This window comes from Peromyscus californicus, unplaced genomic scaffold (genome assembly GCF_007827085.1).
Source record: "Peromyscus californicus insignis strain IS unplaced genomic scaffold, ASM782708v3 Scaffold_18__1_contigs__length_77618521, whole genome shotgun sequence".
NCBI lineage: Eukaryota > Metazoa > Chordata > Mammalia > Rodentia > Cricetidae > Peromyscus > Peromyscus californicus.
This window is the reverse complement of record NW_026294480.1, coordinates 67,800,661-67,827,883: the sequence shown is the minus strand read 5'-3', so window position 1 is coordinate 67,827,883 and position 27,223 is coordinate 67,800,661. Positions and strand designations below refer to the sequence as shown.

The 27,223-nt window shown below is 38.2% G+C and overlaps 1 protein-coding gene across 4 annotated transcripts; it reads left to right on the top strand.

Annotated features, from left to right (window-relative positions):
• The first annotated feature begins 1,942 nt into the window (after positions 1 to 1,942).
• Positions 1,943 to 27,223, top strand: Ccnh (cyclin H). Of its 4 annotated transcripts, none has more exons than XR_008219613.1 (11): positions 1,943 to 2,191; positions 3,401 to 3,523; positions 6,070 to 6,143; positions 6,370 to 6,438; positions 7,176 to 7,386; positions 14,661 to 14,824; positions 17,567 to 17,637; positions 20,525 to 20,636; positions 24,106 to 24,166; positions 25,009 to 25,122; positions 26,373 to 27,223. XR_008219613.1 is itself a non-coding variant. In XM_052743649.1 (11 exons), exons 1-10 carry the CDS (start codon positions 2,075 to 2,077, stop codon positions 25,045 to 25,047), a joined length of 1,041 nt encoding a protein of 346 aa, XP_052599609.1. In that variant the 5' UTR covers positions 1,943 to 2,074; the 3' UTR covers positions 25,048 to 25,088; positions 26,373 to 27,223. The 4 variants fall into 4 exon arrangements, 3 of the variants coding, with proteins under 3 accessions (XP_052599609.1, XP_052599608.1, XP_052599610.1); XM_052743649.1 differs by having other exon boundaries at positions 25,009 to 25,088; XM_052743648.1 differs by lacking the exon at positions 26,373 to 27,223 and having other exon boundaries at positions 25,009 to 25,159.

Sequence of the window (27,223 nt, the reverse complement as noted above, 5' to 3'; positions counted from 1 at the left end):
TGTAGCCCAGATAGCCCTGGAACTCATTATATAGTTGGCTTTTAACTCTTTATCCTCTGCCACCGACTCCTCAGTGCTGAGATTATAGGCATTCACCACCACTCCTGGCTTTGTTCTTATTTCTATAACCTCCCTTTGTTGTGTGTCTCTGAAATCAAATGTATTGATGAAATAAAGGCAATAAGTTAAAGAAATGTATACAAGATTGGATTTAAAAATACTCTAAGTTGGGGATGGGGAATGACCCAGTAGATTAAGCATTTGCCTCTCAAATGTGAGGACCAGAATCAGGATGCCCAGAACTCAAGAGAAAACCTAACATGCCTGTTGGGCACCTGTAACCCTGCCCAGACTCTAAAGACAGAGATGGGGATCTCCAGGGTATGCTGGCTAGCTAGCCTAGCAGGAACTGGGGATGATGTTTCAATAAATGCACTGGGGAGAGATTGAGGAAGACACCTACCATCAACTTTGGGCTATTACATGCATGTCACACTTGTAAACATGCATACAAACATGCAATCACAGCATACACACAAACACATGCAAAAACTGATCCCTACTTGTAAAAAAAAAAATTGATACCTTATTCTTCTGGTTCCTTTTCTTCCTTTCGTGGTAAGAACACACAGTCTCAATTCTTTCATTTTCTCACAGCATTAGAGTCACTAGGATAAATAAGGCTTTGAAAAGTAGGAAGATTTCCCCAAAGCAAGGAAGGAATTCTCAATACTGTGCTCTTGCAAGTCCCGTTAGCAAAGTGTAAAGAGACTTTCTTTGGAGACCAACAGGTAACAGTGCTCTCTGTAAAGCCAAATCTCTGATGGCAAGTCTTGGATTGCAGGTAACATTGGTACTCAAAATACTTACAATCTGTCTACAAATAATACAAAGCACAATTTAAGAACTGCTGCACAAAGACAATTGTATTTATTTTTAAACACTGAAAATTTTCCTGTTAATGTGGTGCTGTCTAATTTTCATTAGACATCATTAGTGGTATCTTTGCCATCAAGTTGTGAATTTACACGTTCCTCTTCTAGGAACACTAGAGTGTATTTTGTTTGAATAACCTCCATTAGAAGCAGTGAAATGTGATCTGAAGATGACGTGAGGGGAGTGTGGCTATGCATGCCTGTGGTCTCAGAACTTGAGAGGCTTAGACAGGAGGATCAGAGGTTTGAAACCACCCTGAACTACACAGTGACTTCTAGTACACCGTGAGTCAAGTAAATGGGAGAAGGGGGCAGGAAGGGAGGGTGGAAAACACGACTGCACAATTTAGGTCAGTGTGCGTGTGTGTGTGTGTGTGTGTGGGGGGGGCTGCTTTACGCTCTGCCTCAAAAAAAGAAAAAGGGTAAAAGCAAAATAGTGAGGGCTTTTGGAAACAATGTAAATTTGGCCATCTCAAATGCAATTTTGAAAACTCTAGTAATAAAAAACAAAAGATAAACCTCTTAAGCATTATGATAGTGTATTGTAAGATCCATGAAAGCAATAATGGCGATGGGAATACCAAGAACTGTAAAACTATCATCTACTTGGGCTTCAGAGATGGGAATACCGGGAGGAACTGAAAACCGCCCAGAGAAAGGTCGTGTTAGCAGCAACACGAATATGCCTCTAGTGCTCTTCCGACCAAACCCCTCCCCCAAGCCCTTCCGCGGCGTCGGCTTTAGCCGGAAGGTCTTAGGCCTTGGGTGTGCACACAGATCTTCTGAGGATGGTTCCTGTCAGCGCTCTGGAACCTTTTTTCACCTTCTCTGCGCCCCCCGGGTCCCCGCGGCCACGCCCACCTCCTGACTCTGCCGGGCCACGCCCCCTCAGACTCCCCGCCCCTTTCCAAGGCCCCGGAGCCCCGAGGCTCCGCCCTCCGACGCCGCGGAACCCCTCCCACGGAAACGCTCCGGAAACGCCTCAGCGGACGCCGGCACGTGATCGCGACGTCACGCGCGCGCCTCCGGTCTGGGCCGCGGGCTCCTCGGGGTCGCGGTCGCGCGTGGCCGCGGTCTCCTGGCCTGTCGCTGTCGCTGTCGTCGCTGTCTCGGGCCGTGCCAGCCTCCCGGGCTGCACCATGTACCACAGCAGCAGCCAGAAGCGGCACTGGACCTTTGCGAGCGAGGAGCAGCTGGCGCGCCTGCGGGCCGACGCCAACCGCAAATTCAAGTGCAAAGCGGTGGCTAACGGGAAGGTGAGGGCCCCGCGGGCCGGCCCCCGCGCCCGCCCGGGGTGGGCTCTCCTGAAGTCCCCGCTCTGCCTGCGGGCGGGCGGGCAGCGCGGAGCTTGCACCCGGCTGGGGTCGGTGCAGACCGACGCGGGACTGGCCGTGACGGAGGCACGAGTAACATCCTGGGCAAGGGCCAAAAAGCCTTCGGTGGGGTGCGGAGTCAGTGCGGGACTCGAACTGGTCTCTTGTCCTGCAGGATGTCAGGGCAAACCTTTCTCGGCGGTTGGCAAGAGGGGCAGAGGATGGCAGACAGCCGCCGGGGCCAAGGGGGCGGTCAGCATCACAGGCAGGTTCGGGGAGTGCCCGTGGTCGTTGGTGGGCGAAGCTGTGCCTGTGCAGCAGTGGTTGAAGAACGTCGGTAGGCGAGGGACTTGGAAACGGAAGCGTAGGGCTGCAGCTCACGACGAAACTGAAGGGAGCTTTTTCCAGGACTTGAAATGGGGAAATGGTGGCCTGTTGGATCTACTTTCCATAAACAGCCTTCACGTGGAAGGTTGACACAAGCCAGTTTGAGCATGGTTTGGTCGGTGGCCCTCTCTCCAGGTCTTCTTACAGCTCCACCACCCATTTCTGTTGTACGGACCTGTGGCGACTTTATACTTGCCTCTTTGCACTTTTCGAAACAACGAAGTACCAAATATTTTGAGTCATTTGATGCTGTTTTCTTAAATTTGGGTGACCCAGTGATTCACTGAGAAAGGGAATTTGGGGTATTTCCAACCAGTGAAAAATAGTATCGATTTACAAATAATGGTATCAAACCTGGGAGCATATTGGCACATGCTCTGTCATGATTGTTTAAAAATGTCCAACTTGCTGGGCGGCGGCGGCGGCGGTGGCGGCGCCGCTGCTAGGGAGGCTGAGGCAGGCGGATCTCTGTGAGCTCGAGACCAGCCTGGTCTACAGAGTGAGTTCCAGGACAGCCAGGACTACACAGAGAAACCTTGTTTCGGAAAAACAAACAAAATGTCCAACTGAGAGATGATGATTTAGATTCAGTTTATTTATTTTGCTTATTTTCTAAGATATTTTGTGTAATGCTTAAAAAACCTACAAAGAGAAAATGATGTGAGATATTTTCCCTTTGTTGAAGATATAAATCAAATTTAAGCAGGATGGAGAAAACAGTTTTAATTCACCGAACTTACATTGAAATGTTCGCTCTGTTTAAAGGTTCTTCCAAATGATCCAGTGTTTCTTGAGCCTTATGAAGAAATGACACTTTGCAAATACTATGAGAAAAGATTATTGGAATTCTGTTCGGTGTTTAAGCCAGCAATGCCACGCTCTGTTGTGGTAAGTCATGCTAGTGAAGTATAATGCCTTTCAGCAGGCTTGTGAGAGCTGAACTCTTCAAAATTTCTAACTAAATTCTCTCTTCAATCTAGAAGACTCACCTTAGTTGTATTAGTTTATTTTTGTCACATTTTTTTCAAAGAGCAAAATTTTATTTATGTTGGAGCTATCCTTTAGGTTAGAATAGTCTTAACTATAGATCTAAATAGGCCCCAAACTACATAACAGGAAAAAAAAAAAAAACCAAAAAACTCTAGTAGTTTATTTCTTCTCATAGTGTGGTCCAGTACGGGCCATCTCATCTCATCAGAAAGTGGCTCTTTAGTCGTGACTGGAATCTCAGGCACCCGCCTCTTGTGACTCTAGCGTCGCCTCACCTAGCAATCCTCTGCTTCTGGGTGGACAAGAGTGAACTGTGGAGAAGGCATATCCACTGTTTGAACCCTGGGCTCAAAAATGACAGACATTCCACTCATTCTGTCAACCACAACAGACGGAAGTAAGGCTGAGAAATGTGGCTTTTGCCTAGATGCTTATTTCCCTGTGTCAAAGCATGAATTCTAGTGGATAGTTAGCTACTACTCCCCGTGTCAAAGCATGAATTCTAGTGGATAGTTAGCTACTACAAGGATCTTCAATGAGAGTTGTATAGGAATCAGCTGTAGGTTTTTTTGAAATATTGATATAGTCATACATGTATCAATATGAGTGAGAAAAACTAATCTTTGAGATTTTTAAATAAAGGCCTTAAATCACAAGTTGCTATATTTTGTGAATAAGGGCATCTCCGATGTCATTTCATAGTCTGCTGTACAGTTTGTGACATCTTCATTTTTTGGAAAAAGAAAAATCATTTTTCTTCTCACATTCTTTACTAGAGAACAGCAGAATTGGGACTAAAGTATAAACAGGTGCTTTTTCAATTCTGCTAAACTCAGTTCCTGTTTGAAATCATCCATTATGTTCTAGCTGCAACTCCTGCCATAAGATCTTTTGAAACTTCTATTAGAAGTTGTTTGAGGTTTATCTTTGGTTTTATTAGTGTTTTCTTGGTGGTTCTGTTTGTTTGTTTTGTTTTCTTGGAGATGGCCTACAAGTCACGTTGGCCTTGAGTTCCTTATGTTCCAGACGATGACCTTGAACTTGTGATTCTAATGCCTCAACATCTAATGCTGGGATTGTAGGCACTGCAAATCTGGTTTAGTACTGGGGCTCAAACCCAAGGGTGCATGCATCCCTGGCAGGAACACTATTAACTGAGCAATATCCCAGGCTTAAATGTCTCAGGATTAGTTCATATGTTCTTAGTGTTGTGTTTCCACTAGGGGTGGACAGTGGTGAGAAGGAATAGGTAACTGGTATTAAAAAGCTGAACAGCAAAGAAAAAAGCTGGTGTTAAGGCTATGTAAAGCACCTTTACCTTGCTTATTATTCTCATGGCTGGTTAGCTGTAAAGGTCAAGAATGAAAGGCTGTTTTTAAAGTTAGTGATTTATGACCCAATAGAGAAGAACTGTGTAGGTGGAAGAACATTGAAAATATTAAATACACATGTGTTTATGGATCATTTTTAAGTTGCAGACTTATCTGAGAGATGAAACAGTCATAAACAGTATCAGATACAGTTGATTAGTTTCTATGATGAAATTTGAGTTTGTCTTTTTCATTATAGGTGCTCTAGAATGAGGTGGTAGGATTAAATTATCTCTTTGGGTCAAGCAATTCTTGAATGAACTTTTATGGAATTTATCTATACAATAGATACAATTTTGTTGTTTAACATAAATTGACAGCAAATTTTTAAGCATTTAAATGAAGGATTTTTCCTGTTATCAAATAATAAATGGTTATTTTATTGTTTCGTCAAATGATATAACAGTTGAAACTACAGGTAGTTCTTAGTCGAGTATAGCCTCTGACCCTTGACAGTTGTCTGAATAAATCAGAGAACTTGTGATACTTTTTCTTTTTCCATGGAGATAGCAATAGTTTACTAATGTATTATAAGGATTGGAATAGATTGATACTTTAGAGCTTGGCACAGTGAGGCTTATTTATTGAATGGGATGTATTCAGGTAATGTGAGGTGCTGCAGTTTGGCAGCCCTCATCATGGTACATCACAGATCTGGAGTTGACAGAGAAAAGGCTTTTTGCTCCAATCGTCTTATTGTGTTAGCATTTTTCCAAGATTGGGTAACCTGTGATCACTGTTATTTTAATCCTTAAATTTTTTAGATTTTAAGTATTCATGTTGTTCTGAATTCTAACATAAATAAACACTGTTAAATTCAGTGACTGCAGAAAGTATTACTCCATGTAGACTGGAGACAAATAGCTGAAAAATGAAAGAGGCTTTTTTGATTATGGTGTTTTTGTTGTACTTTATCACAGTTTATTTTGACTTATGCAAAATTCAAAAGTATTGGTATGGAGAACCTTTTCAAGGAAAACTGTGCATGAATAAGTTATTTTTTTCAAAATGTAACATGTAACATGCAAGTAGATCCTGCTTTTATAGATGTGTATTTTTTTCTTTTAATCTTAGGGTACAGCTTGTATGTATTTCAAGCGTTTTTATCTTAATAATTCAGTAATGGAATATCACCCCCGGATAATAATGTGAGTATAAGTTTGTCTTTTCGTTTACATTGAAGATGTTTATAATGTGTGGACATTTGTCCGTGGGATGTATATGTTATTGACTTCTTAATTAAGAACAATTTAGACTTGAATTTTTTTTCCCTATTTGAGTATAAGATTTCCTTACTTGCCGTTATCTTCTATATTGATAATGGCATCTGAGCTGCAACTTGTCTGCCATTCACAAAGTTTTCCTTAAACCTAGGTATTTTACCAATACCGCCGTCAGTGACATCTTTATTCTCCCAATTCCTCAGACTAACAACCATTTGTGGTAATTACTTTCTCTCTACTCCCATCAGTTTACAAATCCTGTAGCTTTGTATTAATTTTGGTTAAACAAAGGTGTATTTTGTTGTTTTCCTCTTTGCTAAGCATTACGCTTATTGTTAAAGATGAGGACAGAATTAATATAGGACTCATCACAGAGTTTGCTGTCATTCTTGTTTCTGTTTCTGTTTTTCCCATTCCATTCTCACCAGTCAGGGTTAGGCCTTTATTATGACTTCAGCTTCTAAAAGCTATGAGCAGTAGCCTTCCTACTAGTTCCCTCTCTGAACTTAATTTAGTACTCAGGTGAATTTCCTGCTTGTCCATAAGCTGGTAACTCTACTCAAGTAACTTGAGACTTCTACTGATGACCTGCAATCTTAATTATCTTTGCCTGTCTTCTTTGGTCACAAGGTACATACATTTCTACTACTCTGTTTTTAATTTTATATTGATACACACTACTTTTATTCCTTAGTTATTTTTTTTTCCAAGTTTCTAGCTGGACTATATGAAGCTACCAGTAAGTTAATGATGGCTAAATGCTGTAGCAGCATTAGGTGATGGCTCTACCTAAGTCTCCCAATGGACAAAAGTTTGAAGAGGAGCTCATTTTAATTTATATTCGTTTTTTTAAATTCACTGCAGTGTCTATCATAGTCACGTGTAAATATTAAGCAATTTACAAAGTACTTTAAAGAAGACTTAGGTTTTTCTGCCCTCTGTTATTTCTTCATGTAGGCTCACTTGTGCATTTCTAGCCTGCAAAGTAGATGAATTCAATGTGTCTAGTCCTCAGTTTGTTGGAAATCTTCGAGAGAGTCCCCTTGGACAGGAGAAGGCACTGGAACAGATTTTGGAATATGAACTACTACTTATACAGCAGCTTAATTTTCACCTTATCGTCCACAATCCTTATCGACCATTTGAAGGCTTTCTCATTGATATAAAGGTAAACTTCCTGATAAGAAATTAGTTAATAAGCCGGGCAGTGGTGGCGCACGCCTTTAATCCCAGCACTCGGGAGGCAGAGCCAGGCGGATCTCTGTGAGTTCGAGGCCAGCCTGGTCTCCAAAGCGAGTTCCAGGAAAGGCGCAAAGCTACACAGAGAAACCCTGTCTCGAAAAACCAAAAAAAAAAAAAAAGAAATTATACTCCTTTGTTTTTGTTTGCTTAAAAGAATTGAAAACTCTATAACCAACCAGTAATATCCGAAATGGTACAACATAGGTGCAACCTGAGAGTCTGTGCTGGCTCTTCTAAGGTAATAGTTTTCAAACTTTAATGTGCATTAGAGTCCACCTGAGGAGTTTGTTATCTTAGATTGTTAGATAAGAATTTCCAGGTTTCTGGTTTAGTAGTAGATTGTGAGTTTATAGTAATGCTCTTAAATAATTATGGTAACTCTTCTAATTGATATATATTGTCATAGATCTGGGCCTAGAGATTTACAGAACCTTATAAAGTTCTTAATATTAAACTAAAAGATAAATGGCTTCTATTTTTAATGTTTTATGAACTCAGGTCACAAATATAACCAAAATTATAAGTAAATGGCTGACACCTGTAGTCTTAGGTCCTCAGGAAGTTTAGGCTGAAGGATCACTTGAACCTGGAAATTTGAGACTAGTGTAGCAATATAGTGATACTGCATCACAAAACATGTAACACAAATATGTACATGTATATTTATGTATTTACATGTGCAACATTGATACATATGTAAGTATTGACATCGTCAAGTTAAGTTGTTGAATAGTCTAAGTAAAGTGGAAGAGAAGTCAAGAACTGATTCATCTCAGTTAAGCAGCTATGGGTATTTGGTTTATGCTAAACACGTTTGAGGGTGCAGCCTAAAAACGAGACAGGACATGACAACTTTCAGAGACCTTGCAGTTTAATGTTTTTTTGATAACTACTTATTAGTGTGCTAAATTTTATAGAGGGAAATATACTATATATGAAGATGGCAGATTGAAAGGCAAGGAAGACATAACTTAGAAAGCATCACTTGAAGTGAAATTCAAATCAAGAGTAGGAATTAGATACACAAAGAACATCCCACCCAGAGACCTTCCTAGTTGAGAGCTCAGATCCACAGCTGACATAAGAAGTGAAGAGCTGAGGATAGAGGGGGAGAGTGTTGTGGTTTAAATGAAAAGCAGAAGTCTAGACTATATAGGTAGTGTTGAAGACTTTGAACAAAGGATAAAGAAGAGAGTGAAAGTCGTGTTTAGAGAATCAGGTGTGATTGGGTTTGCAATGTGAAGAAAGTGGTGTGTTGACCGCCTCACAGGTTAATGTGCATCTGTATTAGTCAGGGTTCTCAACAGTAACAGAACCTTTCTCTAGAGAGAAAAAGGGGTTTATTAGAATGACCTGCAGGCTGTGTGGTCCAGCTAATCCAACAATGGCTGCCTATGAACAGAAGGTTCAAGAATCCAGTAGTTGTTCAGTCCATGAAGCTGGATGTCTCAGCTGATCCTCAGTATATGCCAGAATGCCAACGAAGTAGGCTCTAATGCCAGTGAAGGAATGGACTTGTTAGCAAGACGGGCAAGCAGGGAAAAAGAGAGGCTTCCTTATTCCATGTCCTTATAGGCTTCCAGCAGGTGTGACACAGGTTAAAGGTGGATTTTTCCACCTTAAAAGATCTGGATTAAAGGTGTAGTCTTCCTACCTCAAAGATCTGGATTAGAAGGGGATCTTCCCACTTCAAATGATTTTAATTAAGCAAAAATTCCTCACAGGTGTGCCCAGCCATTTTTGGGTTTCAGTTAATTCCAGATGTAGTCAAATTGACAACCAAAATAGCCATCACAGCATCAGATGAGATTGAACATCTGTATATGTCCTACATTATGAAGAGAGTGGATCAGAATGGGCAAAGGGATAATGGTGAGGACTGGCCATGAGAAACATTAAAAGGGTAGTTGAGCAATGGAGAAACTTGTAAGGGGACTCATTGATCCAGAGTTGTAGGATTTGTTGGGAAAACAAAAGGGAGTAGAGTACTCTTTTGTAAGAAAGCATAACAACTTTCTAATTCTGCTCGGATCAGGTAAAGAAAAAGTAGATTAATAATATTTGCTGAATTTAGTGCCAGAAAGGTCATTTATGATTTTGTTGAAATTTGTCTTTGAAATGTAGAAGACGGAAAAAAAAAAAGATTGGTGGTTTTGGAGGAATAAATTGAAAGAGAACAGGCTTTAGAGATGGCTCACGAGTTAATAGTGCTGACTACTCTTCCAGACTTAACAGGGTTCAGTTCCCAGCACTCACATGGCAGCTCATGATTGCCTGTAAGTCCAGTTCCAAGGGATCCAGTGCCTTCTGTCCCTTTTGAGCACCAGGCATGCATGTACTGTACAGACATACATGCATATATGCAGGCATACCCATATACATCCTGTACATAAAAGTAAATAAAATTAAAAAAATAAATAAATAAACAAAAGAAAGGAAGGAGAGCCCCAGAATTCAGAATTGTATCTGGCCAACTTGGGCTACATAGTAAGATCCTGTCCAGAAAGAGGGGGAAAATCAAGTGTGTTTCTTATAATTTTTCCTTAGTGAGTGGATACATTCAGAGATAGTAGATGAATTTGACATTGTGTGAATTATATCACCATCTTCCATCTTTATATATTGTCCTTGGCTAAGTGTTACCATGCATGGAACTGTCATATGTTCTCATAACAGTGGCTCTGTTAGTCGATTATGGACCCACCTAAGGTTTTATAATCAAACTTTTTGTTAGTTAAGTACAAGAAATATGCTCCAAAATAATAATTAAAAAATATATAGTGCAGCAGTAACATAGTTGCTTATCATTTTTCAAAATTCTGCAGTGTACATACTTGTCTCTTAAGCTGAACCATAGGCTTGTTTGCACAAGTATCAATACAAGCATACTTGTGATGGTTGTGAAATCACTAAATGATGGGAAATGTTCAGCTACATTAGAACCTTGTAGAACTCATGTCTGTTATTTATTACTGGTAGAAAAATTGTTTTGTAGCATAGAACTTATATACATAACTTAAACAGTTTCTCTGAAGTGGAAAGAGGTAAGATGGAGGAAGTGCAGAATGTAGAAGTGTTCAGTTTTGCAGGAGAGAGAGTCACAAGTTTAAATACTGGCCCAAGGAGCTGGTAATGAGAAAGAGATTAAAGGGGAAACAGACCATACAGCATAGCTATGGATTCTCTATGAACAATATACAGCAGGTTAGCATGGGGTTTGAAATAGGTACATTTGGCCTTAGAGAGAGGACAAGCTCTTGTGCTGACCCAAGACAGAGGGAGTGTCTGGATGGAGAAGCTGTTGTATCTGGAGATTTGGTGGAGATGGTGCTTTTCCTTCTTAAGTGCAGAGATAATGTTCCACAGAATGATAGTTTGAGGCTTAGTAAAGACATAAAGGTAGAAAATATTGACTGTCATCACTGACAAATGGAAGAACAAATTTTCTAGGAAAACATTATGTAAGTGGTAGACAGAGCTGAGAGACATACCAAGATGAGTGAATTTGAATTTATAGTAGTATCTCAAGACCTCTTTTGTAGATTTTTCTGGCAGTGCCCAGAAATTGAAAGTATTGAAATTAGATTCAGATACTGTTGAAATTGGGGCTGGAGAGATTGATCATCAGTTAAAAGTACTTGCTGTCCTTCCAGAGGAACTGAGCTCGGTTCCTGGCACCCACATCTGCTGGTTCAAAATTGCATGTAAATCCAGCTGCAGGAGATCCAACGCTCTTCTGTTTCTTTGGGTACTGTGCACATGACGTACACTAACACAAACACATATACATAAATAAAAATCTTAAAAAGTACAGGAAAGAAATGATTGAAGACTTTGCTAAGTGGGGTCAGGTAGAAGGATTCATAACCAAATGGTCTAAGATTTACAAGAAAAGCATGAAAAAATTAAGCAAAGTCCTGAGAAAGGGAGACATCTGCAGTCAGAATGAATGGTTACATTTATTATTTCAGGGTCAGACATTTGGGGACAATGACTAGGCCTATATGTGGCTCCACATTTGAACCTGATATTTTGTTTCAGAATATTTATAGATTGTCTTACTGCTTCAGGACTTGACTAGAAGTATCTGAAGTCAGTCTGAGGGATTGAGACAAGTAATTGACAGGCAGTGTGAGGTCTTCCTGGTTTCATGGGCATAGTTTAAAAACATTTCTGTAGGTATTTCAGAAGGCTGATTGATTGATTCATTTCCATTTATTTTCCCCCACAATATACATGAGAACAAATCCCCTATAACAGTGATGTACAGTTGTAGCCAGAGGCTTTTCTCTGTCCTGCTCCCATCCCCCGGCCGCTTGTAAATAATCACTCACAGGCTTAATATTAATTATAAACTGTTTGGCCTATTGCTCAGGCTTACTACTAACTAGCTCTTACTTCTAAATAAACCCATTTCTATTGATCTATGTATTGCCATGTGACCTGTGGCTTACTGATAATGCTCTGGCATCTTACCCCTCTGGCAGTTGCTGGTATCTCTCCTGATTTCTCCCTGTATCTCTGCTTGGATTCCTTGCCTGGCTCCATCCTGCCTTGCCATAGGCCAAAGCAGCTTCATTTATGAACTAACGGGAACGACACACATTCACAGCGTACAGAAGGACATACCACATCATTTCTCCTTTTCTGTTTAATCAAAAAGAAGGTTTTAACTTTAACATAGTAAAATTACATATAATAAAACAGGTATCAAGCAAGAATTACAGTTACAATATTTAGTCATTTGTATTTGACAAAATTAAAATACTCTATCCTATCTTTGTGAGTCTAAAGTTTCATATCTAATTTATTTTATATCATAACTAAGGAAAACTATAATTATAACTATCTAGTCTTCACCTCCATCAAAGACCCCAGAAGGATGTAATATTACCTGAGTAAACAGGAAGTGCATTATAAGCAACTTCCAAAACTCTAGAAATGACAGAGACATCTGGCTGCCTGGACAGTCACCCAAAGTTCTGTAAAAATTGGGACATCCATCTTCAGCCTACAGGCCTAGAGTCTCTGGCAGATTTCTCAGTGAAGCAGGAAATTTGAAGGACCGTCGTGCCTATTTTGGCAAAATTCATCAGTGGCTTTCTTCTGTGTCCTGCAGAACGTCTGACAGATTCTTTCACGAAGCAGGAACCCTGAAGGACCGTCCCACCTTGTTTTGGCAAGTTTAGCAGTCATTTTCCTGTGGGTCCTGTATGTTCAGTTTATACAGCATACTTTCAAGCAGTCCAGGCAAGAGCAATTTCTTGCCCAAATGGCTAACTTTTGCCGTAATGAAAGCAGACTACGTGTGGAGTGTCTTTGATGCCCTTCATCTTCTCTGATGTAATTGGTACTGCCAGGAGCAGACATGTCTCACTGTCCAGAAAAGTCTAAGTTTTTAGAACATTTTAAATGCCGTGTTCTATATGTCTTCGAAGTGTTTGAAGATTATTTGCCTAATATAAATATATCTTTGCATATCTAGAAAATGTAACATGGCTATAAGTTTGATTATTATAGATGACTATTAATTTGTATTTCTTAACTATACATTACATTTTTAAATGAGCTGCATAAACATACCTTAAATAAGAGTAGAAATACACATATAATATAACAAAATTGACCTTAAATTTGTATCAATAAACTAAAATCCATATCAGTGTAAAGTATTTTGAGATTAATAGTTGTTTTTTGGATTAAAGTTGATTCAGTAATCTACCTTTTTTTATTATCATAATAATTTAGCCTTTTCCCCGTCATTTATATATCTTATCCCCCTTTTTTCTTTAGAAAGAGACTATGACCATTAACCATTTATAACCAACCCCCTTTAAATGAAAACAAACATTCATAAACAGTATTTTGGGAATTTGAACATAGTTTTCTATACTACTTCCTGCTGATTGGGGGCACTGGTGATCTTATGGGGATCCTGAGAAAATTTAGAATTACGGTCAAGTCCTGACTGGGGTATTTTGTGTGGTTGGTCCATCTCAGCCAGTAGCCTTGAAGCTTTTGTGGATGTTGGATCACCTTCTTGGGTCTCTGATGGAGTTGAAGACTTTATAGTTATAGTTTTCCTTGTTACCAGATTCAGAAAGAAATGCACTAAAGAGGTGTAAAGTATATATGGTAGAGAGACATTAAAAGAGAGTTTTGGTGATGCAAGTTAAAATAGTAAGTGAATTAGATACACCCTTTTGGACTCACCAAATAGGATAGATAATGGAGTATTTTCTCTGAATTTGTCAAATGTTTATGGACTAGACATTGTTGATGTAATTATTGCCTGTATATATTATATATAATTATTGTACTTATTCTCTATAGTTTTTCTTATATTAGTTATAACCTTTTTTAAATTTTAGACAAAAAGGGGAAATAATGATGAAATTTTGTTTGTGCTCTAAATAAAGCTTGCCTGAAGATCAGAGGGTAGATCTAGCCACTAGTTAACCATAGGTCAGGCAGTGGTGGCACACACCTTTAATCTCAGTACTAGGAGGAGGAAACAGAAATTGATATGGCTGGGCAGAGAGAGGAAGTGATAAGGCAAGGTGGAGACAGGAGCTCGGCCCCTTTTCAGGCTGAGGAGTTGGGGAGGTAAGAGGTGGCTGTGGTTTGCTCCTTTGTCTCTCTGATCTTTCAGCATTTACCCTGATATCTGGCTCCAGGTTTTTAATTATTAAGACCAATTAGGATTTACGCTATATACAACAGCTCCTAATTTGACCTTAAAATTGCCTGGATTGCCTGGTTAGTCTTTACCTGAGAGTATATGTCCAATACATCTTGGGTCTGCCTTGACTCCAGTAGAAACTCTAGGAGCCTACCTTTCTAACGTTGAAAAAGACTAAACTGAGAATAATATTAAGTATTACTGTCTTAAAGCATGTGTTCCTGTTTTGTTCATATAAGCATATATTTCTAATTATGGTTCTGGTTCCAAAAACGTTTGAAAGCCATATCAGCGAAATCAATGAAATGTTCAGAATTTGATGTCTATAATTTAGCTACGTTCTATTAATACATACCAAACAATCTAACATTGAAAGATTAGTTTTTGGAACATAGAAAAGGAGTTACTTTTTAAAAATTGTTCTTTATTAAGCCCCTACTAGTTACTGTATATTTTTAATGGTTATTGATCTTCAATAAACTCTCAGAAATGGTAACATCTGTAAACTTTCTTTCTAGACTCGATACCCCATGTTGGAGAATCCAGAGATTTTGAGGAAAACAGCTGATGATTTTCTTAGTAGAATTGCGTTGACAGATGCTTATCTTTTGTACACACCTTCACAAATTGCCCTGACAGCTATTTTATCAAGTGCCTCTAGGGCTGGAATTACTATGGAAAGGTATCGATTTGTTTACTTTAGTTCAAGTTCAAGTTTTACTTCTTAGTAGAGTCTGAATTTTTAAGTAAGGTCTATTAGATGATTGTCTTTGTATTTTTTTTTTTTTTTTTTTTGGTTTTTCGAGACAGGGTTTCTCTGTGTAGCTTTGCGCCTTTCCTGGAACTCGCTTTGGAGACCAGGCTGGCCTCGAACTCACAGAGATCCGCCTGGCTCTGCCTCCCGAGTGCTGGGATTAAAGGCGTGCGCCACCACCGCCCGGCGTCTTTGTATTTATAATGCCTTATGTCAGATAAGTTTCGTTACTGAAGAAATGAAATTGCCTTTATAAAAGTATTTCATCAAGTATTGCTGAGCTACATTTCTGACTTACGTAGAAGTGGAACAGGTAGTTTTGGAAGACAACTATAGCTATATGATATTTACAAGGTCATCAGCTTGTGAATCTGTCAAATGCAGCAAATCTGCTCTGTTGTATCATTCATGTTGTACAGCAATGGTGTGTAGATGTAATGCTTTAGGGAATATCCACTAAGTGGAAGTGGAAGTTGAGCCATAAATAATACTTACTGCATACGTAGAGATTCAGACATTACAATGAGTACTTTATGTGAATTAAATCCACTTGATTTTTTAAATATTATCTTATGCACACATTAATTCTTACCCTTGTAACAGTACTATATGTATATTATCAGGGAGCTGGAAGAACAGCAAGTAAGAAATATTTATTATACTCCAGTTATTTTCTAAATTATACTACTTTTATTGTTTATAATTAATTTCTCTTATGGCTTGAGATTCTTTTATTTTATTTTTATAAATAGCTGAAGAAAAAATTTTCTAAGCTTAAACTAGTTTATATACCTACAGTTTCTAAGTACAGTGATAAGACAGTAACAAACATGAACAGATGTGATTTAGTTTTTGTCCTCTTTCATTGGGAATATTTTTTATTACTACAGAAGTACCAATATTCCTGACTCTTAGATACCATATTTCACATAAGGCAGTATGTGAAAGACCGAGCTAGCTTTTTACACTATGAACAGTTACAAATTTTGAAACACGCCGGGCGGTGGTGGCTCATGCCTTTAATCCCAGCACTCGGGAGGCAGAGCCAGGCGGATCTCTGTGAGTTCGAGGCCAGCCTGGGCTACCAAGTGAGTTCCAGGAAAAGGCGCAAAGCTACACAGAGAAACCCTGTCTCCAAAAACCAAAAAAAAAAAAAACAAATTTTGAAACACATTTGCATCCAGGGTAAGGGACTGTGACCTTAGGCTTTTTTATTTATGATATGTATACCTCTTTTCTCCTACTTACTTTTTTCTCTGTGTACATGTAAATGTATGCCATGTATATAGTGCCCACGAAGACCAGCAGAGGATGTCAGGTTCCCAGAGTTAGTTCAGTAGTCATGAGCTACCAGACACAGGCTCTAGAAACCGAACTTGGGTCTTCTACAAGAGTAGGATGTGCTGGTAACCCTTGAGACGTCTCTGCAGTCCAGTACACCTTTTTTGTTCACACACAACTCTATGTAGGTTTAATCCTATTGTGATTTTTATCCCATCTATTTACTAAGCAAACATTTAGTGAGTTTCTGCTATATTACACTTAAGGAATATAGGAATGAAACCTTGCACTAAGTAGGAAAGACATCCATGTGAATAATTACTTGTCTGGAGTTTAGGTGTGGAGCCTCTGTAAGAGATAGCATATCTGTAATTCTAGCACATAGGAGATGGAAGCAGGAATGTCGGGAGTTAAAGGTCATCCTCAACAGCTATACTGAGTTCTCATTGGGCTACATGAGACCCTGTTTCAAAAAAAAAAAAAAAAGGAATGTAAGGGAGATGACAAAGGTATAACAAGATGGGAATAAGGAAACTAGTTAATATGTAACATAGTTATCAAAGTTTTGTATAAAGTTTAATCTAGGTAGTTTAAAATACTGCAACAATAGTTCTTAAAACTCTTCATTTATAACTAATTTACCTGAGAGAAAAATTACTTTTTATATTTATGTTTGAAAGACCTAGGATTTAAGAATCTTCATTTGGGGTTATAGCACCTATACACCATGTATTGGTGTATAAAATTTCAGGGGAACTAAAATTTAAACAAAGTGTAATTAGGGTTTATAAAACATTCATAGAAAAGTATTAACATATTTGCTTTGGACTTGATAAGATGTGATAGATTTACAAAGCATGAGATGAGATCTTGTTGGTAGACTGCTTGTTAATGCTCAAGTACATCAACAGGTAGGATGGCTGTAGGTAGTTTTTACTGAGGGGAAAGCTGGCAGGTGCCCTATTCCATATCTTCCACCTTTGAGTTTAGTTAGCCTGTCTACAGCTCAGACTCTTCATGAATCAATCACATGAAGTTAGGCTTATGGAATATCTATATCAAACATTTAATATAAAATGATAAATATTGGTCCTTCGTACTGTTGTTACTGTTGTTTATCTCTGAAAGGCTATATATAATGAAATTTAAATAAACTTTGAAGACTACACATCTCTTAAGCTAGCAAAAATGGTAGTAAATCTTTTAGACTATAATAGCTGTAGGTTTTAGTGTTGTGGAGTTTTCTAATATTATGTAATGTTTTTAAATAAGTAATTTAAAAACTGTACTTGATGAAATAAACATGGAGGTGAATAATTTATGTCTTGTCTTTTCAATGTGCTGTGTGCTTTCAATGAGTTAAAATGCCTTTTTTCCCCCCTTCAATAGCTATTTATCAGAGAGTCTAATGCTGAGAGAAAATAGAACTTGCCTGTCACAGTTACTGGATATAATGAAAAGTAAGTGCTATTAACAAAGCTGCTTTCTGAATAAATGTTTTGGTATTTAATGTGCAGTGGTAGATTTCTTTAAATTTACCTTTATTGAATTACTGTGTCAGAATGCATTGAAGATACATTGGTGAGATTAAATAAAAGGTATATGGAAGGAAATAGTTGTTATATGTAAAAGGGAATATGGATATCAGATTTAGAAAAGGCTGAGTCAAAGCAAGGTTCTTTTAAAAGTATCCACAAATATGTGATAGACATTTAGACCTAAGGGAACGAACTTCAAGGTAAGGCTTAGCTTTGCAATCACTGTTTAGTAAATAATTTTAATTATTAATATATGTCATTTGCTGGTCGTTTTGTTACTGATACAAAGCCAGTAATTGTCAAGTGGGGTTGATAGGGATGAAGTGTCAATTTCCGAAGTCATATTGACTGTTACAACTTGGTGTTTGATAAAAATGTAGCTTGTCAGCTGGGCCTGGATTGGGACTTGGTGGTAGAGCTCTTGTCTAGCACGTGCCAGTTCTTGGTTCAGACCCTAGCAACAAAACAAAAAACCCACCACAACAAAAACTGTGAAGAATGCTGCTAAAAAAAAAAAAATGGCCCCTAAAAGGAGGTTCATGTCCATCTGTGGGACCCGTGTCTGTTACCTGAGACTGCAGAAGTTGGAGTTGTGTGGGTTAGTTCATGATAAGATGCTGATGGTGACTTGAGTTACTGAAGTAAGAGTACATGTAGTCACAAGGGTCCTTGTGAACAAAAGGTAGAGAGAAATTTCAGACAGCCATAAAAACAGTGTCAGGACAGCAAAAGAGATGTGCAGTCTTGGCCTTAAAAATTGGAGCAGTCTAACAAAAAACCAAAGCTGGCAGTCATCAGAAATGAACAGGCAGAGTGGATTTCATTAGACCCTCCAGACAGAGTCTGGCTTTCTGCCAATACTTTGATTTTTGGCCCAGGGAAACAGATTTCAGATTCCTGGACTCTAAAGTGTGAGAGAATACATTTGGTTGCTTTGAAACACCAACTCAGTGATAATTTTAATAGTAGCCTTGGGAAACTTAGAAAGACTTTCATAAACACTTATTAAAAACTTATTAGTGCTGGTATTGAGAAATCGTCTTTAGAAATTCTGATTAGAATTTCTGCTTGGTTGATTGGTGCATAACACACACACACAGAGAGACATATGTGACATCTATATCACTAATATGTGTTTTTGAGAATGTAGCCCAGGCTAGACATAAACTTGCAATCTCTTGCCTCAGCTTTGGTAGTGCTGAGATTGTAGGGTGTGCCAGCACACTCAGTTCTTCATAAGTTGTCTGGGCGATTATTTTCATAGCTACTGAGATGTACATTAGAGGTCAGGGCGAATAAACCAGTAAAATACCGGATAGCAGACCTTTACTCAGGTGATAGTAAATGTGTATATATTTTAGTGTTTGTTTATTTTAAAAACTGGGATTCAAGGCATGTGGTTCTTATGCTGTGATGTGATTCTTTGCTTGAAGTAATTTTGAATTTCCTCTGAGCATAATGGAGCAGATGCTTTTTTTCTTTGCATAAGCTGTAGGTCTTCATATTTACCACTAGAGGGCTCACTTCCAATGCTAATTGTGATCTGGTAATCGTTCCTAACAATCTGGTAGTAGAAGGTACATAAGGATAACAATATGTTATTTGAAGCTTAATGTTTAATTCCTGATTTCTCATTATCCTTATTTTGTTCCACTTTTAATATGACACAAGGATAGTGCTTCAGAAAATACTCAGTTTTAATATGAAGGTGTGTGTGTGTGAGTATGTATGTGTGTGTGTATATATATATAATATATATATATATTATATATATATATATTATATATATGGTGGGGGGAGACAAATATTACTCTAAAGATACTGAATCATAAGTACCAATTTCAGGTTTAGTTACCAGTCCGAAGCACATGACCACACAATAAGTCCCTGGACTTACTCATCATGTTTCTAAAAAATCTTGAGATTTTTATTTTGTTTATTATGTTGAATAAAAACATAAGTCAGAGCATATTTTATTACCTTACAATTATTGATCTATAAGTTTTTACCCCCTGAGACAGGGTTTCTCTGTGTAGCTTTGTGCCTTTCCAGGAACTCACTCTGTAGTCCAGGCTGGCCTCGAACTCACAGAGACCCGCCTGCCTGTGGCTCCGGAGTGGTGGGATTAAAGGTGTGTGCCACCACCGCCCGGCTATAATTTGTTTTTAACCTTAGTAAAAGGATATGTTTTTATAGCAGCTGTGTTTTGTTACAGAGGCATCCCTTCTTTTATATGTTTTTTTTTTTTTTTTTTTTTTTTTTTGTGTAAACAAGAGGTATATTCTTGGACCACCGTCTGTTAATGAATATGGCTGGTGGTAGAGAATAAGGAATATTTACTAAATCACATAGAGATTACTTCACAAGCCTTAAATTGAGCAAAATGTAAACACTGGGTACTTAGAAATAAATACTGTAGTATATGACATGCTTACATTTGTGCCATAGGTAATGAAATGAACAGCAGATACCTATCACTTGAACTTAGAAGGCTGGTGCCTCATTTTAATATAGAATGTTAATGTGGAGTACACATCCTGGTAAGAATACATCACCACCAATGTTTTGTTTCCTAAAGCAAGTTAGTTTAGTTTGCTTTCTTTATATGAAAGCATACTTTACTTTATTTATTTATTTATTTATTTGAGACAGGTGTAGCCCTGGCTGTCCTGGAACTCGCTCAATAGACCAGGGTGGCCTTAAACTCAAGAGATCCACCTAACTCTCTCCAGGGTGCAGAGATGAAGACGTGTACCACCACACCCAGATGAAAGCAGACATTATTAAATACTTTTGTATCTCCATGTAGGCATGAGAAACCTAGTAAAAAAGTATGAACCACCCAGGTCTGAAGAAGTTGCTGTTCTGAAACAGAAGTTGGAGCGATGCCATTCTGCTGACCTTGCGCTTAATGTGGTGACGTAAGTAGTTATGTTCTACTACTTTCATAGTTTCTACTGGTTTCATGACCTAAAAGTTATGTTCACAGAGTCATTGAGTTCAACTGTTATTTAAATTACTTTACTGGTACAAAGTGTGTTAATCTTAGGACCTAAATTATAATCAGTTGAGTGTAGTTTTTACTTGTGTTGCAAGTTGATATTTCAATTGAATATACTGGTTTTCCTTGTGTTGGGAGTTGAAGCCAGGGCCTTGTCCATAGGCCAGTGTTCTGCCTGTCCTACATGTGCAGCCTGGCCCGTGTGTTCATTTCTAGTGGGAGCACACACAAGGAAGAAATGTTTGGCTTTCCTCCCACAGTTCTGATTCTGATCATTCCCGTGGATCCTGGCTTGCTTTTCTCTTTATGGAATTACTGAGAGTCAGTCTTCCTATGAGATCCTTAAACTTTTGTTTCTTTACCAACCTGATACTTGGTTTGAGAAACAAGTATACTGTTTTAGACTTAATTTCTATAAACTAGTAAGGAAACTTGGCTCACTTCTGTTTGATGAAACACTGTATCAGAGAACGATAAAATGTACTCTTAGGTTGCTTTGTGTAAATATAAGAGCATATTTAATGTCTCTTAATTTATAGGCTAATGTGGACTTCACCCTAAAAAATCTATGTTATGCTCTGTATAAAAGATCTACCGAAACTTAATTTTTAAGATGTAATGGAAGTAAAAGAATTTGTTTTCTGTGGACTGACTCTACAGTTCTATTATTTATTAACATGTAATGAGAATTAGATATGGCATATATGTATGTATGTATGTATGTGGTATTTTGATATCTATGATTAGTGAAGAAATAATAACAAGCATGTATGGAAAACTGAAGAGTATACCGAGGCCTTCAGCGCAAGGCCGCTATGCCTTAATTCCTTAACTGTAGTTGTAGTAGAGAACTGCTCAATGGCTGTACAAAGTGCAAATTGTCAGACTGTTGTTTTGAAGCTGTGGCTTCAAAGCATGGCTTTGTGTAAGTCTTGAAATTGGTAGGTTTCAGTAGTAACCAATATCAGAAAGCTATAGAGGAAGTTAACCTATTAGTGAATAAAAGTTTTGTAGCACTTAACTGTGTTCTTACGTTGATTCTGAAATGTGCAAACGAGGCCCTACACCCACCAATCTAGCCCCTACCTGTTTTGTCTAGAAGTAGTTACTAGAACATAGAATGCCCATTATTTATGTACTTATTGTGTCTGTTTCATTCTATGGCAGAAAAGTTAAGTAGCTGTGGCAGAAACTCAGTGTGTGGGTCTCCCTCCTCCTCGGGCATCCTTGGCCACCAGTCCACGAGGGAGGAGGGAACAGAAGCAGGGAGCAGGGTTCAGATGGCTGTGAACATGAACCGAAGTAGCCTTCAGGGTTACAGCTCACCTTTATTCCAGAGTAGGGGGAGAGAGGATGGGAAGTGCAGCTGGGGCATCACCTCATTTGTGTTTGGCAGCATGCTCCTATCAAACAGCAGTAACATACCCAGTTATCTTATGGGCAGCAGGCAGAGAGTGTCTGCAGGGATCTGTGTCAGCGGTCACTTTGAGATGGGCCAGGCTAAGTCTAGAGACTATCCAGGGAAGGAGGAAGCCCTGCTGGAAAGGGAGTCCTCCATTTTGCGCCGAGCCCAGAGAGGTATCTGGACATGGTGGACTGCAGCCATACGTTCAGGGTACTCCACCATGTGTGGACTGCAAACCCTGAAGTACTTACTAATTTGTCCTCCTAGTTGGACCACTCAACTATTAAGTCTGTTCTGGTTAATAATGGAATAGGTCATAATCCAAAATTCCTAACTGACAGTTTATATTTTATTCCAAGCTGCCATTTGCTTTGCATTCTGCCAAGGAAAGTCTACATTCCTGTGAAAGTGTCTTGAATACATTTCTTTGTGTAGGAAGGACTTTTAAAAAAAAATTACAGACATAGATTTTTATAAAATACAACCAAAGTTTCTACAAAGTAAAACAGACTTAAAAATACAAGTTCAAATTTTATTAGATTCAGTGGTCAGTTAGTCTATCAAATTGCTGTATAGTTAGTTTCTAAGTACACAGTGTCTGTTCTGCTCATCTCAGTGCAGGCTGGAACAGTTCATGAACAGCACCAAGTAGCATGACCTCAGCACAAAAAGCATTTGTTTTCCTTGATCATTAAAATGTTTGCCTTTAGTTTTCACTATACAGTAACTGTATTCTTCTGTCACTCGTTGAATAAAAGCCAAAGTTCCCTTTAATCAAACTGCAAATCTCAATCATGACTCCAGAATAACTTACCAGATGGGTCTACCCTCTGCCAACTTTTTCTGTGTATAAATGCATTACTAATCTTTTACTCCTGCCAGTTTAAGTGAAAAAAAAAAAAAAGGTGTCACCTTGATCATTTGTATTTCACCAATTACTGTGAATATTATGTTTCTAGGTTTGATAGCCATCTGAATTTTTTTCTGCATTGGTTCTGGTATTTTATTCTTATAGTACTTTCTATATTCTCATCTTTAAAGTTTTTTTGATAGTTATCCTAGTTTTTTTATATATAATTTTTTCTTATATTGTACTTTTTTTAAATAAAGAAATGCTTATGAAGGGTTTTTCCCCCTAATATTAGTAATTTTGCCTAGTTTGCTTTTGAATATTTCATGGTTTTCTTAGATGACAATTTTTTATCACAGATAAACTCAAGGCGAGACCAGTTTTTAAATCCCATTTATTTATTTACTTACTTACTTATTGTGTTTAAGTACAGATGGAAGTGGGTACCTGTATGTAGGACAGGACAGTAGGCAAGCGTCACTTTTCTTTTTCCATATGGCTTGGGGGAACAAACAGGTCATCTGTCTCAGTATCTAAACCCACTGAACCTGTCGCCTAAGTGTGGAGCCACTTTTGTCTGTCTGCTTTAATCACTGATGTATGTATGACACCACACTCTTAACCATAGCTTTTCTAGTGTGCCATTTATTGTTCCTAGGCAAGGTCTTGTTATAAGACCTAGTGGGCCTCCAGCTCTGAATCCTCCTGCCTTCCCCACCCAAGTATTCACATTGCAGGTGTGGACCACCACTGGGCTCCACTTTAGTATGTGTTGATGATAACTAACACCTTTCCCCTCTAGATTCTCTTTGCTATGTTTACTTGAGGCAAGATCACTCACTGTGTGGCCCAGAATTATCCCAAAATCTCATTAGAGTCACTAGTACTGAGTTTTATAGCTATGCTCAGCCTCTTCTTTTCATAATTTTTGCAGGTTCTTGCTACACTGGATTGAGTATTGCTTTCATAGTCACAATCCCTTTCCAGTTATTTATTTAGTCCCTATTCTTCAATAGAGATCTATTTCTTTTGGTTTTGAAGATTTGGGTTGTAGCTCACATAGCCTTGCTAGTTCCTGGTTTATAGTTTTGTTGCCACTATCAGTTTTGCTGATTGCTAATTGCTTAATTATAGGAAGAAGAGGAAAGGCTATGAAGATGATGACTATGTATCAAAGAAACCCAAACAAGAAGAGGTATGTTTACTCCTAAATGTATAGTTTATATAATTTATTTTCCATTTTCTGGCATGACTTAAGATGTACTGTTCTGGAGTATTATTATAAGCATTCCAGTCAGGTGGGGCCATGAGTGGTTTAAAAAGTGTCCTGCTATGTAGCCCAAATTGGCCTTGAACTCCCAATCTTCTTACCTCAGCCCTCCAAGTGCTGGGACTACAAGTACCTCTGAAGTCTGAAATCATTTTTTACTCACCCCTTTATGCACAGTCTGAATTAAAAACAAACTTTAATTGAAGGATTTATTTTGGGTAACAGTTGAGGGTGATTAGAATCCATGGAGAGGAAGACATGGCAGAGGGCAGGAGCATGTGGGGCAGTTGCTTGTTACACATGGTGTTGACCAGGAAACGGAGTACATTGTTTCTTAAAGGATTTGTTTTTTTATACTACTGTATGAGCCAATTCTAAAACCTGGAAGAATCCTTCCTATATTAGAAAGCAGTGGTGCAAAATTTAATCTCCTATTCTCCAAGGATTCTTCCCTTGCCTTATCCCAGGCTTTAAAATTGTCTCTACAAGTCCAAGATAAATAAACAGAGGCCGAAGGTTAGCCTTCATATTACTGCATGGAGTAAGCGGCTGAGAACATGTCATCCCAATCAAGTGCTGGACTTAGTAGCACACTCCTGTAGTCCTAGTACTTGGGAGGCAGGAGGATCCAAGGCTGGCTGCAGCCACAGGAGACATCTCAAAAAAGCAGATCTACAGTAGACAGTTGTCAGTCAGCATTTTCTTAAAGCAAGGTACAAACAACTTGCTCACTGCTTCATTGTTTCCTTACCACTTTTTCCCCCTAGGAGGAATGGACTGATGATGACCTGGTAGACTCTCTCTAACCTTTTGAAGTCACAACGGCAGTGCTAATGAAGCAACAGAAGTAGGAAGCATGTCTGACATTTAAGTAGTACAATGTAAAACATCAAAATATATTAAACGTTTCTAATTATATTTTTTCTTTGTGACTGCTTTATATAACTTCAAAAGAGGCTGAATGCCACCTACTTTGGATATTTGTAACTCACTAAGATTAGTAGCAAACCTTGTCCTCCTATGGTGGCCAAATTCAAACTACAGTGCACTCATATTATTTTGAACAAAATGTAATTAAAGAAGTCTATCCATTTAGAAGAAATACAGAAAAACAAAACTTAGTAATAGTAAACTTTAGAAGTGCTAAGGAAATAGTTTTATTCTCCAGAAGGTCTTACAAATGGCTTTGCAAAAATGTTTCTTCAATAGACTGAACTATGGATGAATTACTATGAGCTGTAGAGTGTATTGGGCAGTTAGTTAGTGCTGAGGCACTAAATTTTATTTTAAGCAGTTACTGACATCTGGGTTCAAATAAAATATAATTTTTGAGTCTAGAGAAAAATCTTAAATTACTAAAGATAACTGGTAGCAAATTATAGTCCGTTTTATCATTAAATGATCATCTCTAAGTGAATCCATATAAAATAGGCATTATGGTCATAAAGTTTAAAAATGAAATTAGTATAAAAACTCACAACATGGAATTACTTAGGTATGCCTCTGTTTTTTTACGACTTTAGTAAACTGTACCTCAGTGTGCTACTTTCCCAAGTAGAGAATGGGGAAAATGATGATGCCTACTCTTGGTAGAATTATTCCCAGCAGTGCTTGACATGCTAATATGTACTTGCTGTGTATTAATAACTGTCTTAATGTGATAAGTAGTAGATAGTACAGTTAGGACCAAATTGCAGGTAGGTATGTATATTAGGCCAGTGTTTTGTTTTGGTGCTTTTGGATTTTTTTTTTCTTTTTTTTTTTTCCCCCTGGAAAACTGGCTTGAAGAAATTCTGAGAAACTCTACTACCTCAAATGTAAATCTACCCAACTTTACATACTCGAGGATACATTTCCTAGGAGGGTAGGTAGCATTTTAGTTCTGTCTTAAAAATGCGGTGACATTTATGTTAATGTTTATCTCCATATGTATGTTCATCTCGAATAATTATTTTTATGGCTTGAGTTTCTGGTTTGTTTTCTTTCTTTCTTGTTCTGGAATTAAACTTATAAAGTGTAATGCTTTATAATAGAATGAAAACCAAAGCTTATATGCCCCAGTGTAGTTCAAGTTAAGCAACTATAGACAGAATTGCAAATGCTCACAGAGTGTCTCCTGTTTTTCTTTCAGATCACTAAAATCACTAAAGTTTGGCATCAGAGCAAGGTCTCACATGTACCTCTGAAAATTTTCTACCCAGCCCCATTAAAAAAAAAATGTTTCAAAGATTTTATTTATTTCACCACTAAACACCTACCTACTACTGCAGGGCCAATGAAGGTAAGTAACAAGTTTCCCACTAAAATTTAAAACACAAACGTCAGTAAAACACAAAAATGGAGATAAGTCTTTCTTTTAAAATAAATGGTAAAAAAGGAGAGTCATGTCTGGCCAAGGAATGGCAGATAGGCCATCATGGCTGACACTCAAGTACAATTAATGAGGATAAACTAAAATGGCTTAGAGATTGGACCTCGGGCTGCTTTTGAAAGTTCTTATCTACATTAACCAGTTAGTAGCCCTTCCACCTTATAAACCAAGGAAATGAGATGAGTTACTATCATAGTACAGCCAGGAATAGGAACAGGAACAGGAACTGTAATGGGTTCCAGAGAGAAAGGGATTACATTGAGAACAAAACTTTGTTTTGTTTTTGTTATCACAGTTAACCTGATTGAAGCTATGTTAAGGACAGTAAATTACCTGTATGGCTGCATTCAGCCCTATATTTAAGCTGGGGATATCTCTCAATGGTAACATCAAGCATCTTTCTAAAGAATACATTGAGGCCTCTTCAGTTTGTTCCTCAGCAAAGAGAAATAAACCCTTGAGTACTTAACATCTTTCACTGTATACAATATCTCTGAGGAGTGCAACCAACTGTTTTTAGAATCTAGGCCTTCAGAAAAACATCTTATTGAGGGAATTCTTTTTTTTTTTTTTAATTAATACCTTCCTTGGTTCTTTTTAAACAAACAAAC

Coding starts and splice junctions, on each gene's coding strand:
- Ccnh (XM_052743649.1), top strand. CDS start 2,075: ATGTACCACAGCAGCAGCCAGAAGCGGCACTGGACCTTTGCGAGCGAG. Junction 6,439..7,175: donor CAGACTAACAACCATTTGTG/GTAATTACTTTC, acceptor TTCTTCATGTAG/GCTCACTTGTGCATTTCTAG. Junction 20,637..24,105: donor CTTGCGCTTAATGTGGTGAC/GTAAGTAGTTAT, acceptor GCTTAATTATAG/GAAGAAGAGGAAAGGCTATG.